The sequence below is a fragment of the Folsomia candida genome, unplaced genomic scaffold (assembly GCF_002217175.1).
Source record: "Folsomia candida strain VU population unplaced genomic scaffold, ASM221717v1 Fcan01_Sc003, whole genome shotgun sequence".
NCBI classification, from domain to species: Eukaryota; Metazoa; Arthropoda; class Collembola; order Entomobryomorpha; family Isotomidae; genus Folsomia; species Folsomia candida.
This window is the reverse complement of record NW_019091195.1, coordinates 8,341,400-8,359,779: the sequence shown is the minus strand read 5'-3', so window position 1 is coordinate 8,359,779 and position 18,380 is coordinate 8,341,400. Positions and strand designations below refer to the sequence as shown.

General features: G+C 36.4%; 3 protein-coding genes across 6 annotated transcripts in view; 2 read left to right on the top strand and 1 right to left on the bottom strand.

Annotated features, from left to right (window-relative positions):
• Window positions 1-831: 831 nt before the first annotated feature.
• On the bottom strand, window positions 832-9,749 carry LOC110846398 (organic cation transporter protein). Of its 4 annotated transcripts, none has more exons than XM_022093132.2 (15): window positions 9,305-9,749; window positions 4,142-5,477; window positions 3,990-4,027; window positions 3,619-3,729; window positions 3,391-3,532; window positions 3,283-3,333; window positions 3,020-3,191; window positions 2,916-2,951; window positions 2,662-2,827; window positions 2,450-2,600; window positions 2,144-2,334; window positions 1,834-1,979; window positions 1,594-1,763; window positions 1,450-1,519; window positions 832-1,345 (listed from the first exon to the last, which is right to left on the bottom strand). In XM_022093132.2, exons 2-15 carry the CDS (start codon window positions 4,394-4,396, stop codon window positions 1,263-1,265), a joined length of 1,782 nt encoding a protein of 593 aa, XP_021948824.1. In that variant the 5' UTR covers window positions 4,397-5,477; window positions 9,305-9,749; the 3' UTR covers window positions 832-1,262. The 4 variants fall into 4 exon arrangements, with proteins under 4 accessions (XP_021948824.1, XP_021948823.1, XP_021948827.1 ...); XM_022093131.2 differs by lacking the exon at window positions 9,305-9,749 and adding an exon at window positions 5,773-5,893; XM_022093135.2 differs by lacking the exon at window positions 9,305-9,749 and adding an exon at window positions 5,676-5,811.
• A 295-nt stretch (window positions 9,750-10,044) lies between these two features.
• LOC110846118 (protein phosphatase 1 regulatory subunit 7) lies at window positions 10,045-12,454 on the top strand. Its single transcript, XM_022092750.2, has 6 exons — window positions 10,045-10,389; window positions 10,466-10,567; window positions 10,641-11,022; window positions 11,111-11,273; window positions 11,349-11,657; window positions 11,747-12,454. Exons 2-6 carry the CDS (start codon window positions 10,492-10,494, stop codon window positions 11,924-11,926), a joined length of 1,110 nt encoding a protein of 369 aa, XP_021948442.1. The 5' UTR covers window positions 10,045-10,389; window positions 10,466-10,491; the 3' UTR covers window positions 11,927-12,454.
• A 398-nt stretch (window positions 12,455-12,852) lies between these two features.
• Window positions 12,853-18,380, top strand: part of LOC110847912 (rap1 GTPase-activating protein 1) — a 122,018-nt gene continuing 116,490 nt past the window's right edge. The window contains exon 1 of the mRNA XM_022094950.2: window positions 12,853-14,571. Coding sequence (XP_021950642.1) covers window positions 14,279-14,571 — 293 coding nt within the window. The 5' untranslated portion in view covers window positions 12,853-14,278. The remainder of the gene's footprint in view (window positions 14,572-18,380) is intronic.

Below are 18,380 nucleotides of genomic sequence, written 5' to 3'. Positions count from 1 at the left end.
TATGTTGCTGAATTTATTGGGGTTATAAAACAATGCTAGGATTATCTCATGAGTGAGATTTTGAGTTACCGCCCTACTAGCACATTGCCAGTGCCGATTTTGTACCGGTATGTCCCATTTCTCGGTACCGATTGTATAACGATTTCTTGCTGGTACAGGGAAATCGGTACCTTACCAGCAAAGTTTAGGAACAAATTTTGGGTACCGGGACTGTACTTGCAACACTATACAAAAATGGTACCGGTACTATATGTACGGTTCCACCTGTACCAAAACTGTGCCGGTAAGATACTGATTTCCTTGTACCAGCAAGAAATCGTTATACAATCGGTACCGAGAAATGGGACATACCGGTACAAAATCGGCACTGGCAATGTGCTAGTAGGGCGGTAACTCAAAATCTCACTCATGAGATAATCCTAGCATTGTTTTATAACCCCAATAAATTCAGCAACATATCGCATATTTACACTCATTTATTTGTGCCCGAAAATTTGTCAAAATCTCACAAAATCGGGGGTGGGATACTCCTAGGGGTGCGATTGATAAGGGGTGGCATCTACAGGGGTGTGATTGCTCGGGTGCGAATGATCGGGGGTGGCATCATCCTAGGGGTGGCAATGGTGGGGTGCGTTAGCCGGGGTGCGATTGATGGGGTGCGATTGATCGGGTGGCATCATCCGCACACCTAATTTTATAGCATATGCAGCAAATAGAACTAAATATATGGAACAATCAATATGGATGATCTTTTGAAAACTAACTATCATAGTCAAATTAACATTTTTAATTAAAAATAATGCAAATAAAAAAATCGAATTTAATCAAATGTGACGGACTAAAATAAATATTTTATTATTTTCAACATCCAACATACATATTTTCATATACATACAAAAGCAACAAGTTGTTTTTTGAAAGTTATCCAAGTGCAATAATTTCGAATTTGTACTAAGCATCCGTATTTAAATACATATATATCTGTTTTTGATGCTATATGCATACAACAAGTTCTATACAAATTTGAACATGTATGTTACGAAATTGGTCTCCAACAGAGTTGAATTTTGAAAGTTTGTTTCAGTCTCTACATTTAACATCAATTCGTTCGCATACACACATCATCTGCCCCTGGTTTGCTAAACAACAAAACTGATTTCAAAACGAAAATCTCTGTACAATAGTAATGTTAGTTACATTTCGTCTATTTTGTTAAAATTGCTGGCTGATATATTTGACTACATGGTTCACATTTGCCAGCCTTATAATTTATCAAATTCAATATCATCCACCGTTTCTGGTAATCTTCGGTTACGAGTCTCAGGTAAAAGGATTGACAGCAATCCTATAAATTAAGACAAACCACGAGATTACAAAATCATCTTATAGGGAAAATGCTCTTCCTCCTGTTTTTTGCCTGCCTGTCTGCAGTAGTATTTATCTACTTACCAGCAATTAGTGACACGGAACCAAACACGATACTCGGGTACGTGTTGTTCTCCTTTCCCAGCAAGTCCACCTGAATTAAAAGTATTTTATTTTATCCAAATACATCGTATCTCATTAAATGATAAGTTAAAGAAGATGCCATACGACGTATGGTGCCATAATAGATCCAATTCGTCCAACCATACTAGCAGTTCCAAGTCCATACGTCCTCAACAGAGTAGGCATTAACTCGGTGGCATAAAGATAGACAAGTGAGTAAGCTCCCCCAATGACCAACTTGCCAAATAAAGCCAATATGATGATAGTTACGGATCCTGTAGTGATGAGATGATCACATAAACGTTTTTTTCATATTGAAGCATTAATCAGGTCAAAATTGTGTACCGGATTCAAATAACAAGCTGGCTAAAAGGGAGGCACTGCAGATCAGCAAAAATCCGGAGAATACTGGTCGTCGTCCGAGAAAGCGAATTAGCGGCGGCACCATGAAATATGACGGTACTTCTAAAACACCTCCGATGAACGTGTACCTGCGATAATTGAGAACTCATCAATGTTAAGAAACTATTTTTCAGTTGAGGGGAACATGATATATGTAGCAATCGGGGATAATGAATGGCGATGCTTCATCATTACAGGAAATTTCTCTCAGAAAGCATATTTGAAGACATGGAAATAAAAGAGAGGAACTTACAAATATCTGTCAGCCGACAAATTGGGTGAGTTCAAGGCCACCCCGTAGTAGATCATACTAATCGATGCCCAGCAAAAGTAGATAACCAAAGTTCGTAATCGAAGTTTCGGGGACCTCAGCAGACTAGCATACCCATCCAACACGCTAGACAATCGTTTCTTCCATGTAATGCTCACAGTTTCTTCTTTCTCCTGAAGATAGATAGATATTAGTGTTACACATTTAAAAATTTAACTCACTCCATCAGTTATAATATGCATCGCTCGTATTTACATGTGTCTACATTGTTGAATTAGTTGAACTTACATAGTCTCCAATTTTTGCTACCATATCGCCGAATGAAGTTGGCAACATCTTTTTTCGACCATTGGTTGCAGCAGCTTGTCTCAAAATTGATTCGGCTTCCTCCACTCGCCCTCGTCTAAGCAGCCAACGGGGGCTCTCAGGTAGGAACCACCTGAAAAATAAACGTATAGAAGTAAACGCATAAAGGCTATAAAAAAAGTGTGTGAACCAACCATGTCGCCAACAAAATGAGCGATGGGCCCGACAAAGCCAACTGCAAATATCGCCAGTTCCGGATGTAATAGGCTACTCCAGGTAGCAGCATGTAACCCACAGCAAAGGGCAAACAAAACAAATTTCCTGCAAGTCCCCTCCATCCAGGGCCAAGAACTTCAATGACTGGAAGAAGAACAAATCGTCCAATCACATTATCAATGGAATTAGTTTACTGCAATGCTTTGCGACTAAATACATAGTTGTTACCCACCCAAGACAAACGAAGTTCCATAAACCCCAGGGGAAGCTAAAAGTGAACGAGATGCTTATGAATGAGGTGGTTACTTATGATCGTTTTCTTTAACTTTTCTTTACCGAATGCGAGCACGAATCTTGCAATCATCAAAATGTAAAAATTCGGAGCAAGTGCAACCAGAGGGCCAGCCAATGTAAAAATGATTGTTGCAATCAGAATAGTTTTCTTTCTCCCATATTGATCTGACAATGCTCCAAAACAGGGACTTCCACACAAAATTCCAAACATGTACTAAAAAATAATCCACGCATTATTTTAAAATTATTATAAAACTTCCTTCACAATTTATTCCAATTTACAAATAAATTAATATCGACTGTACCATGGCTTGGACAGTTGAGGCCAGATAATCATCCTTGCACACCAAGTTGAACTACAAAGGAAAAGCATTAGGGTATCCAGACACATTTTAATTTGGTTCGTATTTTACATCCGTGACAATGGTGTTCTCGAAAACGGAATCGTCAAACTCGTGGTTGGAACAAGAAAACTTGTCATCTCTGTTCACAGTCAGATTTGACCCAGAAACGGTGTATCGGAACTGCTTGCATGTATCGTAGTCATCTCCGTCTCTGTATACATGTAGATATGAATCAGGTATCAGGTAGTTACAAAAAATCACAATTAAGTATTTCATATAAAGTTAAAGATAGAATACCTTGGAATCGTAAGATTTTTTAAATCTGAATGCGAATATCCATCCACTTGTGGCAATTCGCACCAATGATCAGGAATTGCTCCAACAAATGCATAGATTAGATTGTGAAGCCTAAATGAATAAATTAAAATTTCAAGCCCGCACAAAGTACAGAATATGAGGATGTATATTTTTGTGTAACAGAGTCGCACAGTGTATAAAGCGACGACAAAATACTGTTACACTGTCAAAAGTTGGGATGAAACTGGTAAAATAAAGTGCATGCGATTCTCATGACTCCAACAAAGATTGCGTATGAAAATATCCAGGAAAACAAAGTCGTATAAAAATCCCCCTTTCTCAGCAAGTATAACAATTATAAAAGCGCTTACGCAGTGCAGAGTCCACAAAAGGATGTTAGGAGAAAAATCTGCCAAATTTTACAGAATAAACATTAATCTTGATAAAACCATACCAGAGAAAACGGAAATAAGCATATAACAAAATATGAGAGTATGACAAAGTAGCAAACGTATTAAATTGCCTTTAATTGCCAAAATCCCGCCTCGCCACAAAGCTTTAGTAAACCTTCAAAAGTGTTCGAGTCCCGTTCAGAAGAGTCGTCACCGCTGACGATAACATTTCCATCCGAAGAATCCGATTGAGAGCTCACAGAATTCGAGTGCGTTGGACTTGCCGTGACTTGATCGTTACTTGAAGCAAACGAGTCGGAGGATTTGAGACCTTTTTTAGAGTCGCCATCACTTTCCAAATTGTAAAAAATTTCCTTGATCGTCATTTTGAATTCAGTTTTTTGGTTCGACAGTAACCCAACTTATTTGGGTTTCACCAGGGGACACGTTTACTGCATGTGGTGCAGAATAGTAGTATGTTTATGCTATCGAATAGATTCTAGTCAGCCTACTGCCTAAGGAATTTATCCAACCTCAACACAAAAAGTTGTACTAGTCCAGTGGAAAGTTTACATTGTAATAAACGCCTTAACAAAAATAATACTTTTCAATAAACACGGTATCTCTGACACAGATCAACTTTATAATACTGCGTGTGTGTAAAACGTATAATGCATTGAACCATTTGTTGACTCCAGTGCTAACTTGCTTAATTTTTAGGCTACAATTTTTAACACGATGATGAACCACTTGGAAATTTTGTAATTTCACCCAAAACCCCAGTGTTTTTAGCAGTTATAATTTCCTGGCGATTTAGTAAATAATTTGAGATAATACGAGCAACAATGGGGTTAGTATGCTAAAACAACAACGACTAATTTCTATGCGAAGCACATTTTCCTCTCCAAGTGGAGCTTACAAACGAATGGTGGAAGCTAGCACAATGAGCTCAAAAATTTTTGCAAACGGATCTAAGGACATGATCTAATGTCCTGTAAAGTGCTGTGGTAGTGCAGGAGGAAACGCCAAACTAGCAATATTAGCTTACTCGCCAAAGAGTGAAGGGTTGGCAATAATCTGCTATGGTCAGATGACAACCCTGTCTTTGTATTGTTATAGAGTGAGAATGAGACGACAGATCCAATTGTAGCGAAATACTCTCATGAATATCCTAATCCAATTGCAACTGACACACACGATCGCTATTCGTTCGTGTAAAGATTTTTTGCTTCAATTTTTTTGTTATCAAATTAATAGATCAGGAGCACCAGTTGTGGCGTGGCAGATACTTTCGAATGGCAATTGTTCTGTCTTTCTGCTAGTGAGTTTAATGAATAATTCGATATATAGAATGGGCTTAATGAATTTGAAGGGATGAGAGCACGAGTGTTGGTAATCAATGTCAGCTTTTGTTTGATACTGACGACGCTTCCAGTCCTGAATAATGTGACAGCCAACGTACTTCACCTGTAATTAATAACAGAAACATTAACGAATATGTATACAAAGAGTGCTTGTTTTAATATAGACCAAAGAGTCTTTAGAAATTCACTCAATGATTAGGCAATGTGTTACACTCGTGTGATATAAATCACTACAAATGTATTATGAAGTATATATCAGTAAGCAGAATTGGAAAAGTTACAGTTGACAAAAATTTATCACCACGTTGACAAGTAAAATGTGACTGTAGGGTTGGCAAGAATATAAGCACATGTCTATTATTAAACTGCATAGGCTACCAAACAAAAAATATCTTTACTGTTTGCAGGTTAGATTTTAGCGATCTAAATTTTGATGATAATGTATAATGTTGGTGACCAAAAATAACAATGTCATCCACCCTGGAAGGAATCAGGTGTCTCGAATACGAGCATTTGAATTGCATGACATTTATGCACATACATAATGTAACAATGTTTTGATATGTCAACGATTTTGTTCATACATATGTAAATGGTGATAAGATAATGGTGACGGAACCCATGTATTGTACAACACATTGGAAAATTTTGAGTTTTTGAGGCACGCTGTGAAATGATGAATCCCGATTAGTTTCACAATGGATGAGATCTCAAGATTTTATATATGCAGGACTCTGACATTTTCAACGTTTGTTGTTTTGGCATTTGATGGACTAGCGTATAAGCCCGTCTCCCGCCGGGCGCGAGGTTATTTGATTTTCATGAAAATTGAGTGGAATTTTGGAAAACTCCAACCAATTAAATATTTTAGTCTATATAATAAGCTCAAATTCTGTCACCGACGGAAGTCAAAGGAATTTGTAAAGAACGTCAAATTGATGATTTGAGTTAATAATAGGAAAATTAAAATATTTAAGAAATCTAAACAATTCTCATGGCATTCTATATATTCTTATCTGGTAATAAATATATGGTCACAACGAATGGATCCATGGAAAATCAACATCATATTGTTATACCCAGTTCAAAATCTGTTAATAAAGACATGTTTGACGTATTCGACATATGTGACATTTGACTTGGTCCACACGGTCACTGGTGTGTGGAATGTCAAAGCGCGTATGATATTATATTCGTGCTCAGATTTCAAAATATGTTCCAGTAGAAGATTTGACTAATTCATCTGAAGCCTCATTCCCTTGATAAAAGAACTGAAAAGGGAACGGATTCCATTCATTAAATCTACATAGTCTGCATATGAAGGGAATGGAATATGTATAACATGGGCAGCCGATGGGAACATCGAATAACCGCGGGAACATATTCCCTCATCCCTGTCCCCACCCTTCCGCGGCTACTGTATATTTTGTCTGTCGTTGGGAGCGGCATCTTCCTTATGTAAAGCTGCAGTGAGAGCTGGAAAGAAGTTTTGACAAAATATGAAATAGCTACTTCATCTGAAGTGTATCCAACTGGAAAGGGGTTCCGTTCCCTTTCCCTTTTTGCAAAGATATCACTACTTCGTCAGAAGTATATCCAACGGGAAGGGGGTTCCGTTCCCTTTCCTTTCCCTTCATGCAAAGATATCACTACTTCGTATGAAGTATATCCAACGGGAAGGGGGTTCCGTTCCCTTTCTTTTCCCTTCATGCAAAGATGTCACTACTTTGTCTGAAGTATATCCAACGGGATAGGGAAGGAACGGAACCCTTCACCATCGTTTGACGACTTCACTGCGGCTCCAGCCCGCAAACCTCCAACAGAGTGATAACCACATTCCAATGGGGTTAACTCTAACAGAGGTAGTGGCCGGTTAGGTGCGCGACCCCACAAACAGATCACACCCAACACTGGGGGTGTAACCACTTTCGATAGGCAAAGTCCTTAGCCAATATCCGGCATCCCCTATGCCTATCAGCATAGCGATAAGTGTGTAGTCCACACATGAAGGGAACGGAAATCCATTCCCCTTCCCTTGATGTGAAGATTTCACTACTGCGCCTGAAGTATATCCAAGGGGAATGGAAGAGGAAGGGAATTCAATTCCCTTGTGTGTAGGCTAAGTAAATATATTTTGTAATTTAAACAATCCAATATGAATATGGTCTACCTATGAAGGGAACGGAATCCGTTTCCGTTCTCCTTCCCGTCATCCATCCATAGCGAAATTTATGTCACTGGTTTCGGAACGGGCCTGAACGGAACAGAATGTTCCTTAAATATCCGGAACAAAGGAACAAATGTACCTCCGGAAAGTGACCTCGCCAACATTTCACACCCAGCACTTGGATAATAGGCAAATATCCATGATAATGTCTGGCATATCACTTCCCCCTAGAGCGATAACAATATCCCAAGGGGGTACACCCTCCCTTTCCCCCCAACAGAGCGATAACCATACCCCAATGGGGCACACCCTCGCTTTCCCCAGCAGAGCGATAACCATATCCCAATGGGGCACACCCTCGCTTCCCCCCCAGCAGAGCGATAACCATATAACAATGGGGCACACCCAACCACTTCCCCCAGCAGGGCGATAACCATAAATGGGCCACACCCTCCCTTTCCCCCAGCATAGAGACAATCCCATACCAATGGGGCACATGCCGTTTCCACATGCGACCGGATAACCGAACGTAATAATTTTAGTTAACTTCCCTTCCTGATAAGCTAACCAGCAAATCCTTGATAACTGGCTTATCAACTTTCTCCACTTTCACTTCCGTCACGGAAAATTACTTTCACTTCCGTTGCCAACAAACATTTCCAGCTTATAAGATAAGATGCCTGCGAATCGAAACGAGAAATGTGCATTTTCATACGTATTATGATGACACGACAAAAGCAGAGTCTAAAAGTCATGCGACAACTCGTACAGAGTTATTATTGGCGACATCTAAATCTTACTCATGCGTAATTACACAGTATTTAAAATTACATATGTACATGAAACGTATATTCATCGTCAGTCGCCATTCATTTTTGGGTATATATAATAAGCGCAATGAACAGGACTGCATTTCATATTGGACGAAACTTGAACATAAATATCAATGACTGGCTATAGCACGTATAATTTTAGCAATTACCATAAGTTTATTAGACTACTGACCTTGTATTATCGTTAATTTGGTTACACTCAAGTTAAATGCATGTTAAAAGAAGGACTTAAATTTGAGTCCAATTGCACAAGGGAAATTATTGAAATATTTTATAGTTTCGAACATAACAAATCACTACAAGTAGGTTGAATGGTTCAGGGAATATGCAATAGGAAATAAATAATCAACAAAAATGGGAACAATGCCCTCTTCTTTTACCATGTTCCTCTTCTTTTATATTCTACGTGCTACATGAATGCATATGTACAGGGGTCTGATATATAATATTGATTTGTAATATGTCGTAATTCGTCGTATGCTCGTCAATGGTAGGTACATGTGGGTATGTCATTTTAAGAGTTGAAAATATTATGTGTAGAGACTTTTGGACTTTAATCTTTGTATTATTGTTATTATTAGATATGATTACAAACAAATCTGGATAATGACGATAGTTAAATACTTTTACTCAAATTTGGTATAATTATTCTTGCTGATCACCTCATTTGCAGAAATGTTTCTATGTCCATTTTCGGTCATCGTATTGATGAGGGTTCTAGTTTTAGTTACATAAGACTTGATTCGAACAAATTCTGAGTATTTTGGATAACCTAAAAGGTGTGCGTGTGGTAAACCTACACCTAAATATGTATTAAGACAATGCTTTATCAGTCGTAAACCAGAAATTGTAAAAATGCTATTATTATCATTGTACATACATCACTAAAATATTAAAATGCAGGTAGGATGCACATATAAAAGCTATTACCTCGAAATTATGTTGATGGAAAAAATCTGATAGAATCCGTGAGTAGAGTCGTAATTATTATCACTCTCTCACTGCGTTAAAGTGTGATTTAGAAGTAATGTCCAGATAGGAAAGGTGGTTTAGTTTGAGATTGAGATACCGAAAATCTTTACGTTTATGATGATAAGTTGTTAGAATGCAAAAATAGACCCCATGTACACACTTGCACACTCTGTCAAACACTAAAACTATTTGGTTTTAAGATTCCGGCACCTAATTTCTTTATCTGTGTGATGTATTCTTCCACATACATGTTTTACGTGAACCAAAATTTAGTATCTTAAAGATGATACACTTTTGACTCTATTTATAAATGATTACACAGTTTAACATCATTGCAAAACCTGAGACGTTCAATCGCCCAGAGACCAAACGGTCTCTGGTTTACTAATATGCTACATACTCAGCAGTGGAGGGTTATTGCCAATCGGTTCAGTCAGAGTCACTTCTACCCGAAGAGTATGCATCCACGAATACAATATTGCACAAAATCGGAGCATTCCGGACGGGAAGCCAACTAACATACAGTTGACGAACGTTCTTCACCATTCATTCATAAAAATATGCAAACTGATTGTTAAATCAGTTAAGTCATGCACTAGAACAATCCACAATGTGGATTCCACACTCAGAAATGAACAGTAACACTTATTCATTGTTTGTTCACGTCTTTTCTTTATCTCGTCAAAGTTATTGGTTTATTATTCCAATGCATTTAAACAGTTAGAGGCTTATCATGGAGGACGTAACTATGTATTCTGGACTTGTATGGATTATGATATGCAATTGGAAAGTGACTCGAAGAACGTGGTGAAAGTAAAACTGCATAAATGTTTCTCTTCCACATGAGACAGGGCTACGTGGAACGGGGCGAGCGGGATTTTGCCCATACTTTTGTGTCGCACACAAACCTCCGTTCAAGTGTTTTTATTCAATTGACCTGTCACTGCTTCCTTAAATTGATACAATTAGTTAATTTTCCGAATCTTTCTGAGACCTCCGTCTTTTTGTAGTACAATACATAGGTTTGTTGTTTGAACGATCCGGTGAGTTCCTCATATAGAATTTAAGTTAATTGCTTTGTTACAATTAATTGTTTCTTTGTAAACTGTGAACTGTTAGAGCTGCTCGAAAACTTCAACTCTACGATGTCAAATTCTAACTCAGAACTGCAACCTGAGCTCCCTGGTCCCATGAAAGATTCTGGGGACGATGGAGGAAATGGTAAAATAAATATTAACACTGATCTGCTGCATGATTGTTATGTTACTATAATTGTGTTGTATGTTTTTTAAAGATTCCAAACCCGAAGGTTCTAATGGGACTGCTGGACGTCATTCATCAAGGGGATCCATTACAATATCCGACAATGAATCACTCCCTGACCCTGATGAGACTGAGACTCGCCAGCAGGCGCCTGGTAGGGAGACCGGCAATGACCTAAGTGACCCCTGGGAGGAACTCGACCCCACTTTCGAAGTGGTCGACCTGAATCACCAACGGCTGACGAAAATTGATGAACGAATCATGCAATTGAGCGTCGTGGAAGTACTGACATTTAGATGGAATCAATTGAAATCCATTGAAAATCTCCAGTGTTTGGTTACTTTGAAAGAGCTCGAGTTCTACGACAATCAAATCACAGAAATTCAAAACTTGGAAGCTCTCGTTAATCTTGAGTAAGTTACAAAATAATATACGTATGTATATGCGTTAATCGTCATCATATTTTAATACCTGTAGCTTAATATTGTTATTGTCGTACAGGATTCTTGACATTTCTTTTAATCGGATAAGAAAGATTCAGAACTTGGGCTCTTTGAAGAAGCTACGAAAATTGTTCTTATGTGCAAACAAAATTGGAAAAATTGAAAATTTGAATGAACTTACCAATCTAGAGACATTAGAACTCGGAGACAACAGATTGCGGGTAATAAAAAATAGCAGATAGGTATATCACGTTGTACCAATTTGAGTTCAATATTTCAACTATTTTAACATATAGGCAATTGAAAATATTGAGCATTTGACAAAACTGAAGGAACTCTACATAGGGAAAAATAAAATTACAAAGTTGCAAAATCTGGATAAATTAGAAAATTTGGAAATCCTAAGTATTCAAAGTAATCGCATTTTGGTGATTGAAAATTTGGAAAAATTAAGCAAATTGGAACAACTCTACATTTCTCACAATGGGTTAGAGAAAATTGAAGGATTGAGCAGCAACAAAGAGTTGACAACAATTGACCTCGCAGGAAATCGAATTAAATTAATTGAAAATCTGGATGGTCTGCCAAAATTGGAGGAGTTTTGGGTGAGATTTTATCTTAATATTGTAAATAAACAAATGCCTTATGGTATGCGGTGTGCAGGTAATAAAATATTTATAATGTGTTATTGCAGTTTAACGACAATTTTTTGGATGACTGGCATCAAATTGATAATTTACGACATGCCCCTCTTAAAACGGTCTATTTTGAAAGAAATCCAATCTGGCAGAATGGAAACGATCCCAACTACCGTCGTCGAATTAAGCTGGCTTTACCAAGTTTAACTCAGATTGATGCTACCATGTGCAGATAAACAGTATTATACAAAATAACTTAAAATGGGCCATTGAGCTATTTAGGAAAATATGTTGATGATTTACAGTAATATTCACAATTGTAACATTTAAGAAAACATAATCATGTACCAATATTGTGAATTACCTAATTGCCTAATAATGATACAGAATATATTAATTGTATACTGTGTATAATATTAATTAATATAACGATTCATTTTATAATCTGGATTCAACCAACTACACGTATAATGACACAGAAGATGCATTCAGCATAAGCTGATCAGTCAAACTTGTCTCCAAACCTATGTATAAATCATTTTTCAACCATATATAAGTATATATATATATGACCTCGTTAAATTTTGAAATATATAATGAAGTAGTTTTCAAAATTAATGTTTGTTTTGTGTAAATTCAAACTTAGGCATTCTCAACTTTTTTCTGACAATCTGAGGACATAAATACGTACCTATCTTTTAAAGGAAATCTAATGAAGCATGGCAAAAAAATGAAATAAAATCAGCCAAGTATCTTCAATCGGATTAGAGGTGACGATCATATATATTCGAGAAGACACCGGAAACTGGTTATTTATACATCTGAATTAAAGAATGTAAGGATATATTGATACACGTTCAGTTCATTTGGTGTGCACATCGGTCTGTTTGAGGGATGTGGTTACATTATTTATTAGCTCTGATTTTCTGTCGAGTTCCAGTCAACTTTGTCGTTCTTGTTCACATAGTTTACTTCTACTTGCATCTGGTTTATTCAAAATGACATTTAAAGCATATGCTTTCATGTGATAAAGGTGTCTTTGGGTGATATTTCGTACATGTAGTGAACATATGTACGTACTACCCCGAAACATTCAGTGGCCTAGTAGATATTTGCATAGTTCACTGTCCACATTACATACGGCTAAATAAATAGTTGTTATCTCAATTATAAAGACGAAAAGTGCCTCTGAGTTCTTCCACGTCGTTTGAAACAAGCGATAAGAGCAGAAATGATTTCTAATTCAAATGAAGCATATCATCCTAACATTAATTGCAATGAGCAAATGTCTTTCCTGTGACAAGTCATAAAATAAATATACTGCAAGTTCAACTGGAAAGTGCAAACAATAAGTATGTAATCCATTAGTATCCTGTATTGGCTATATGCATACACAACACAAGTATTTAGTCATGTAATTACATACGTATGCACCAATCTTAGAAAATTGTACTTACTGTATCTGAATCTCTACTTAACTTGTACTCCAATGTGTTGTTTCAATCCAGCCAAGTTTTAGATAATTAGATAGCAAACATATAACCAGTGATTTATTTTAAATGCATAATGTAAATGCATTAGTGTAAATATTACTTATTGCATTAGTGAGATTTGAGTGACATATTACATAGCTCGAGGAAATCTGACAAATTCATTTCCGTTTCGTAATATATAAGCAGTGATTGATTTAGTGTCTCAATGTTGACATATGCACTGTGTGACTTGATTTTAAATTAATGTGAACCTCATTTAATCAATTATTAAAAGTGCCGCACGATCACTTCATACTTCCAAATTCTGGTTAGTGGCCGTTTTTCATGTGCATACAGGCAGAAGACGCATCACAAATCGAGAACACGATTCTGTTCTACACGTTCCCTCACAAATCATCCTTTTAATAAAAAATAAAATGTTTTGTTCTGCTCCAACACTTTACAGTGTCCTCATTATCAAAGATTTTGGAAAGTTAATTTGCCAGATTGATTTTTTGTTTACTCGAAGTGTGAGTATTATCAATTGGTAGACATTAACTATCAGTGTTGGTCAAAATATATTGAAGCAATAAATAACTTTGAACATGCATCTATAAGTACATGATGCGATGATGCTTTTAAAGTAGCAGAAAATGTTAATTATCTATGTGTAACCCGTTTTCCAATCACTCTTTAATTACAAATATGTAGGTTGCTGGTTGGTGTGAACACATGCATTCGTACATTATTCGAGTCTGTTTTAGTTGTAGAATAATTTTGTGAAAAGTTCTAAAATTAAATTAAGGAAAAAATATGTTAAAAATATATTTAAGTGAATCTGAAGTGTTTGGCTCAATATGTAACGCAATATTTGATTTGCTGTACGAAAAATATCGTCAAGCTCTAAAGAACACACATGTCAAGAAAATTTGGGAAACTTTGTTCACATTTCCAGACCAGTGTGGCTGCAAACTTATCAACATTCACCATGTGCCATGTGACGCAGGTCGCTCAACTTGCGACATTGATTAATTGAACCAAGAAAGAATTGGGTACAGTTATTTCGGTGTTCATTAAGAAAGAAATTATAGGTGCAATTGCACTTCTTCACCCACGATGGCTGATAACACGGAAAAGCAAGAGGAACAACGACTAGAATCTATTTTAAGACGGAAATCTAAATTCAAATCTTCTCCCCTTCGATTTTCTTATCAAAGTTTTTCGCAGCGAATAACTGCATCCAAATGCTCAAGTTTAAAAAGTTCTCCAATGTCGGATATTGATGGATTGACGGCATCCTTGTCTCAAAGTGAATCCCCAAACAATGCCAGTCCTAAGAGCTCACCCAGTGGAAGTCCATGGATGGCGAGAATATCCAATTCCAACGCACGACAAATGCTGGATCAAAGGTAGATTTAATTAAATATTTTTAGAATTTTCGGATATAAATGCTTAACATCAGACCTCAAACAATTGTTGTTTTAAAAGCTAAGCATATTTATTGATATTCACATTTATCTCAGCAAAATGTGTACACTTCTATACATGTAAATGTTCAAGATTGCACATGTCCGATCCTTCATTTTAGCGAATAATGTAGTTACCGTAAAAAGTCGCATACACAAAGGTTTGGACAAAACGAGTTAAAAGCACAGTCTTCTGAAATTTGTAATCTTTCCAAATTAACAAGCTCATAAAAATGCAGATCCTATGGGCATTTTTATCGTGTATTTTAGACTTCCGACAAGTGCAGGATGGCTTGTTATGAAATGGTTATACATACATTCGAGTCGGAACCTTTTGCTTGGAAAAACAATGATCGGGTAACCAAAAAAACAGTTGCATTATGTCACATCTAAAACTCCAAAAAAAGATTGTAACGGATGGAAATAAGTTAACTTTGTTTTCTTTGGAAAGCCACCAAACTCAACTACAAATTGTACTAAAACAACATCCATACAATGCTTACTTTCGTAAGAATAGCAGACAAAATTATGGGAATACTGTGAATCAATGTGTCCTTCGTAAAGCCTGATTATATATATATATAACTATGTATACAGATTCCGAATGAAGTAAAGTTTATGTCTGGACTAGAATTTTATTCCGAGCACAAAATACCTTGATTGACTAAACGTCAATATTTAAATGACTGCGCAATGGGCCACTAGAACTGTTTGTTTTTTTAATAAAAAATTTACGAATTTCACCCAGGATTTAATAATTTCGGATTATTTACTCATTTCGTTAATTAAATTTAATTAATTAATTGTTGGACTTTGCTTTGTCTACCTGTAAAAAATTGTGTGTCCGATGAAGAGTGCAATTTATATTTAAAAGCTTTCAGCTGTTAATATGCAATTAAGAAATGTCCTCCAACATGGTTCAAAAAACAATTCAGGATTAACTTAATTTATTTGTTAAATTCCAGTTTTTTTGTGCTGTATCATTAATGTCAATTTACTTGAATTATGGAATGGAATGATCTTAGCTCGTGAGATAAAACCCTAAATTGTATGCTAACAAGGTCTTAAATTATTATTTTTTCACCGAGTCATGATTTCCAACATACAATGCATGCAGAAGATTAACGTCATTGCTCGCTGATCGGAACGTAGTAATGTAGAAAATAGTGCTTTTTAGAAGCTCGAGTTCATGTTCTTAGACTTTTCAATAACAAAAAATAACGAGCCTCCGATTTTCCTCCTGTATGCAAGTTACGATCAGTGCAAAGAAGCAAAAGATTGAGAACGAATATAGTACATAAAAAATTAAGTCAAAATTCCCTTCAACATGAAATCCGAGTTTCCAAACTAATCTATTTCACTGAACATTTCCTTTGACTTTCATGTCGAAGTTGATCTAATTTTAAAAAAATTGAGGGATGTGACAAGCCAACGGTTACATAAAAACACTTACATATTGGGCATGTGCTGTAACTGGAGTTAAAGGTTTGGCTCGTGAACTGTAAAATGGTTTCATATCAAAGGATAGTGTGATTAAATCGCGAAATTATACGCGAATAATGGTTAAAGTATTTTACACCACATAAAATAATGCGTGAACTTTATTACCACAGGCGTAGTGTGCAAGTACACAAAACCTGCTATACATGTGTATGTATGCATACGTAAGCGAATAAAAATAATAGTGCTATTCAGGTCAATATATTTATACCCGTTGTCAATAAATGTTGTTCACGATGATACGCCAATCATTCAAGGCTTATTTTATACATATGCACATGATGATATTTGGCCAAAGAAAAGCAGTACAGTAAATATAGCTCTTATTATTATGTATTATTCACACGCTTTTCTGGTCCACGTGTCCTGCCTGAGCTGGATTTACATATAATGTGCGTGTGTGACCTATTAAATCGCGATTGAGTGGATGGAACTGCAAGTGCGTGGAGTGTTTTTGGATGGAATACAGCAACTCGCAGTCTTTCTGTCATCCTTCTGTCATATCGTTACTCTATCGCTAACTCGTGCCGAAACAACAAAATCGGATATAAAACCATGAGCAGATAAAAATGCTCCTGGTTTGAATTGGCACATGAATGAGATTTGCAGAAAGCTCTTATGAACCTCCATATAAAAATGTTGAACTGATCTGTAGAATGCTTCTACTAGTCTAAATATCACATCTTCTTGAGATGAATTTTCTCATGAAGATGTAAAGATGCCTATTGTTCGTGCCTAGAATTTAAACTTATTTTATTGTCATTGAAAGAGGAAATTCGATCCTTTATTTTATTTGACTTGTCATAAATCACAAAAGTTGAATTCATTCAGTTTTCTGCAAGGATACAACTTCAGTTGAGCCAATCCTCTAGTGTAAAGTCTTGAAAATCAAAATGTCATATGCACAACAACACTGGTTTCAAATCTCAAGCTGTTTGTCAACCAGCCAGTGAGACGAGGTGTAGACATTTTAAACGTGACACTCTGCACTCGGAGAGCTGACTAGTTTTTTACCATGCTAAATGCAATCCTTCAATATTTCAAAAGCTTACTACTACAGTTTTTTGTTGTGTTTTGAGTTGAGCCAGAAGTTAAAAGTGGATTTTAGACCGATTCTCCAGCTCTTCTAGAGCTCAAAACCATTTAAAAACCATGAAACTATGCATTGCAGCACTGCATCTTGGATTATTATTGAGTTCCAAGAGTCTCAATGGTGCTCATCATCACTTTTCATTGTGTTCTTTTCTTACACGCTCATCCTTTTAAATTTTTGCTCATTCACGCAGCATCCCCTTCAGGATCGTCTTAATGAACTGGTCTAGTTTATTTGCTGACAATGATACTGACAATAGCACTTGAATTGGCGATTGTTAGTGCGTGATATTTGGATTTCGAATATAAATATGAACCTCAGCAGAGTGTTTGTTACACATAATGTATAACAATTGTGCAAAACAAAATCATGGGCTCAAGAAGGTTGGCTCCGGTCTGACTTTAATATAGTCGATCCGATCTGTCAGTTAAATATATAAGCTTTTTTAAGACGGGATTTCCAACTTTTTCTTCGATGAGGCTATAGTTACTGTAGGAAAAAAATCATCTAACAATTTGTAAGTAAGCAGTTACTACAGTTTTGGAAAGCTTAATTTTTTCAGATCTAGGTGAATTTCCATCGGATTTTAATGAAATTAGTGTCCAGAGTTAATTATGGCAAATTAGAATTGAACTGCCGAACGGGAGGCTAGAATGTTAACCTGTTTCTGAGATATGCAACAAAAACACCATCAAAAATGTGTTTTTGGGAGATTAGAAAAAAATGAAGACATGTATGCAAAATGTAAATGGGAAAAAAGTTGATAAATATTTTCTAGAAAAATACAAAATTAAAATGCCTAAAATCGGTTTAAAACTGGGAAAGTTTTGATGGTGGTCAAATATCACCACTCCCACCACCACCAAGTTTAGTTGCTAAGGCCCACCAAGCACACAGTAAAGTGATTATTAATATAAGGGCGACACCCATTTATAAGATCGTTATGTCCGTCCGTCTGTCGGTTCGATGTGAACGCAGCAATATATGTACAGACTTGAATGAAACTTTGAAGATATTTATATGTAGGTTTCTTACGTCAATTGCTAGACCTGATTAGAATCGGAACACACCCCCGGTTATGAAGGCCAAAAAGGCTACTAATTGCATACACGTCAATTTAGGAAATTTAACTCTGAGTTCAACGGTTACCTAGATATAT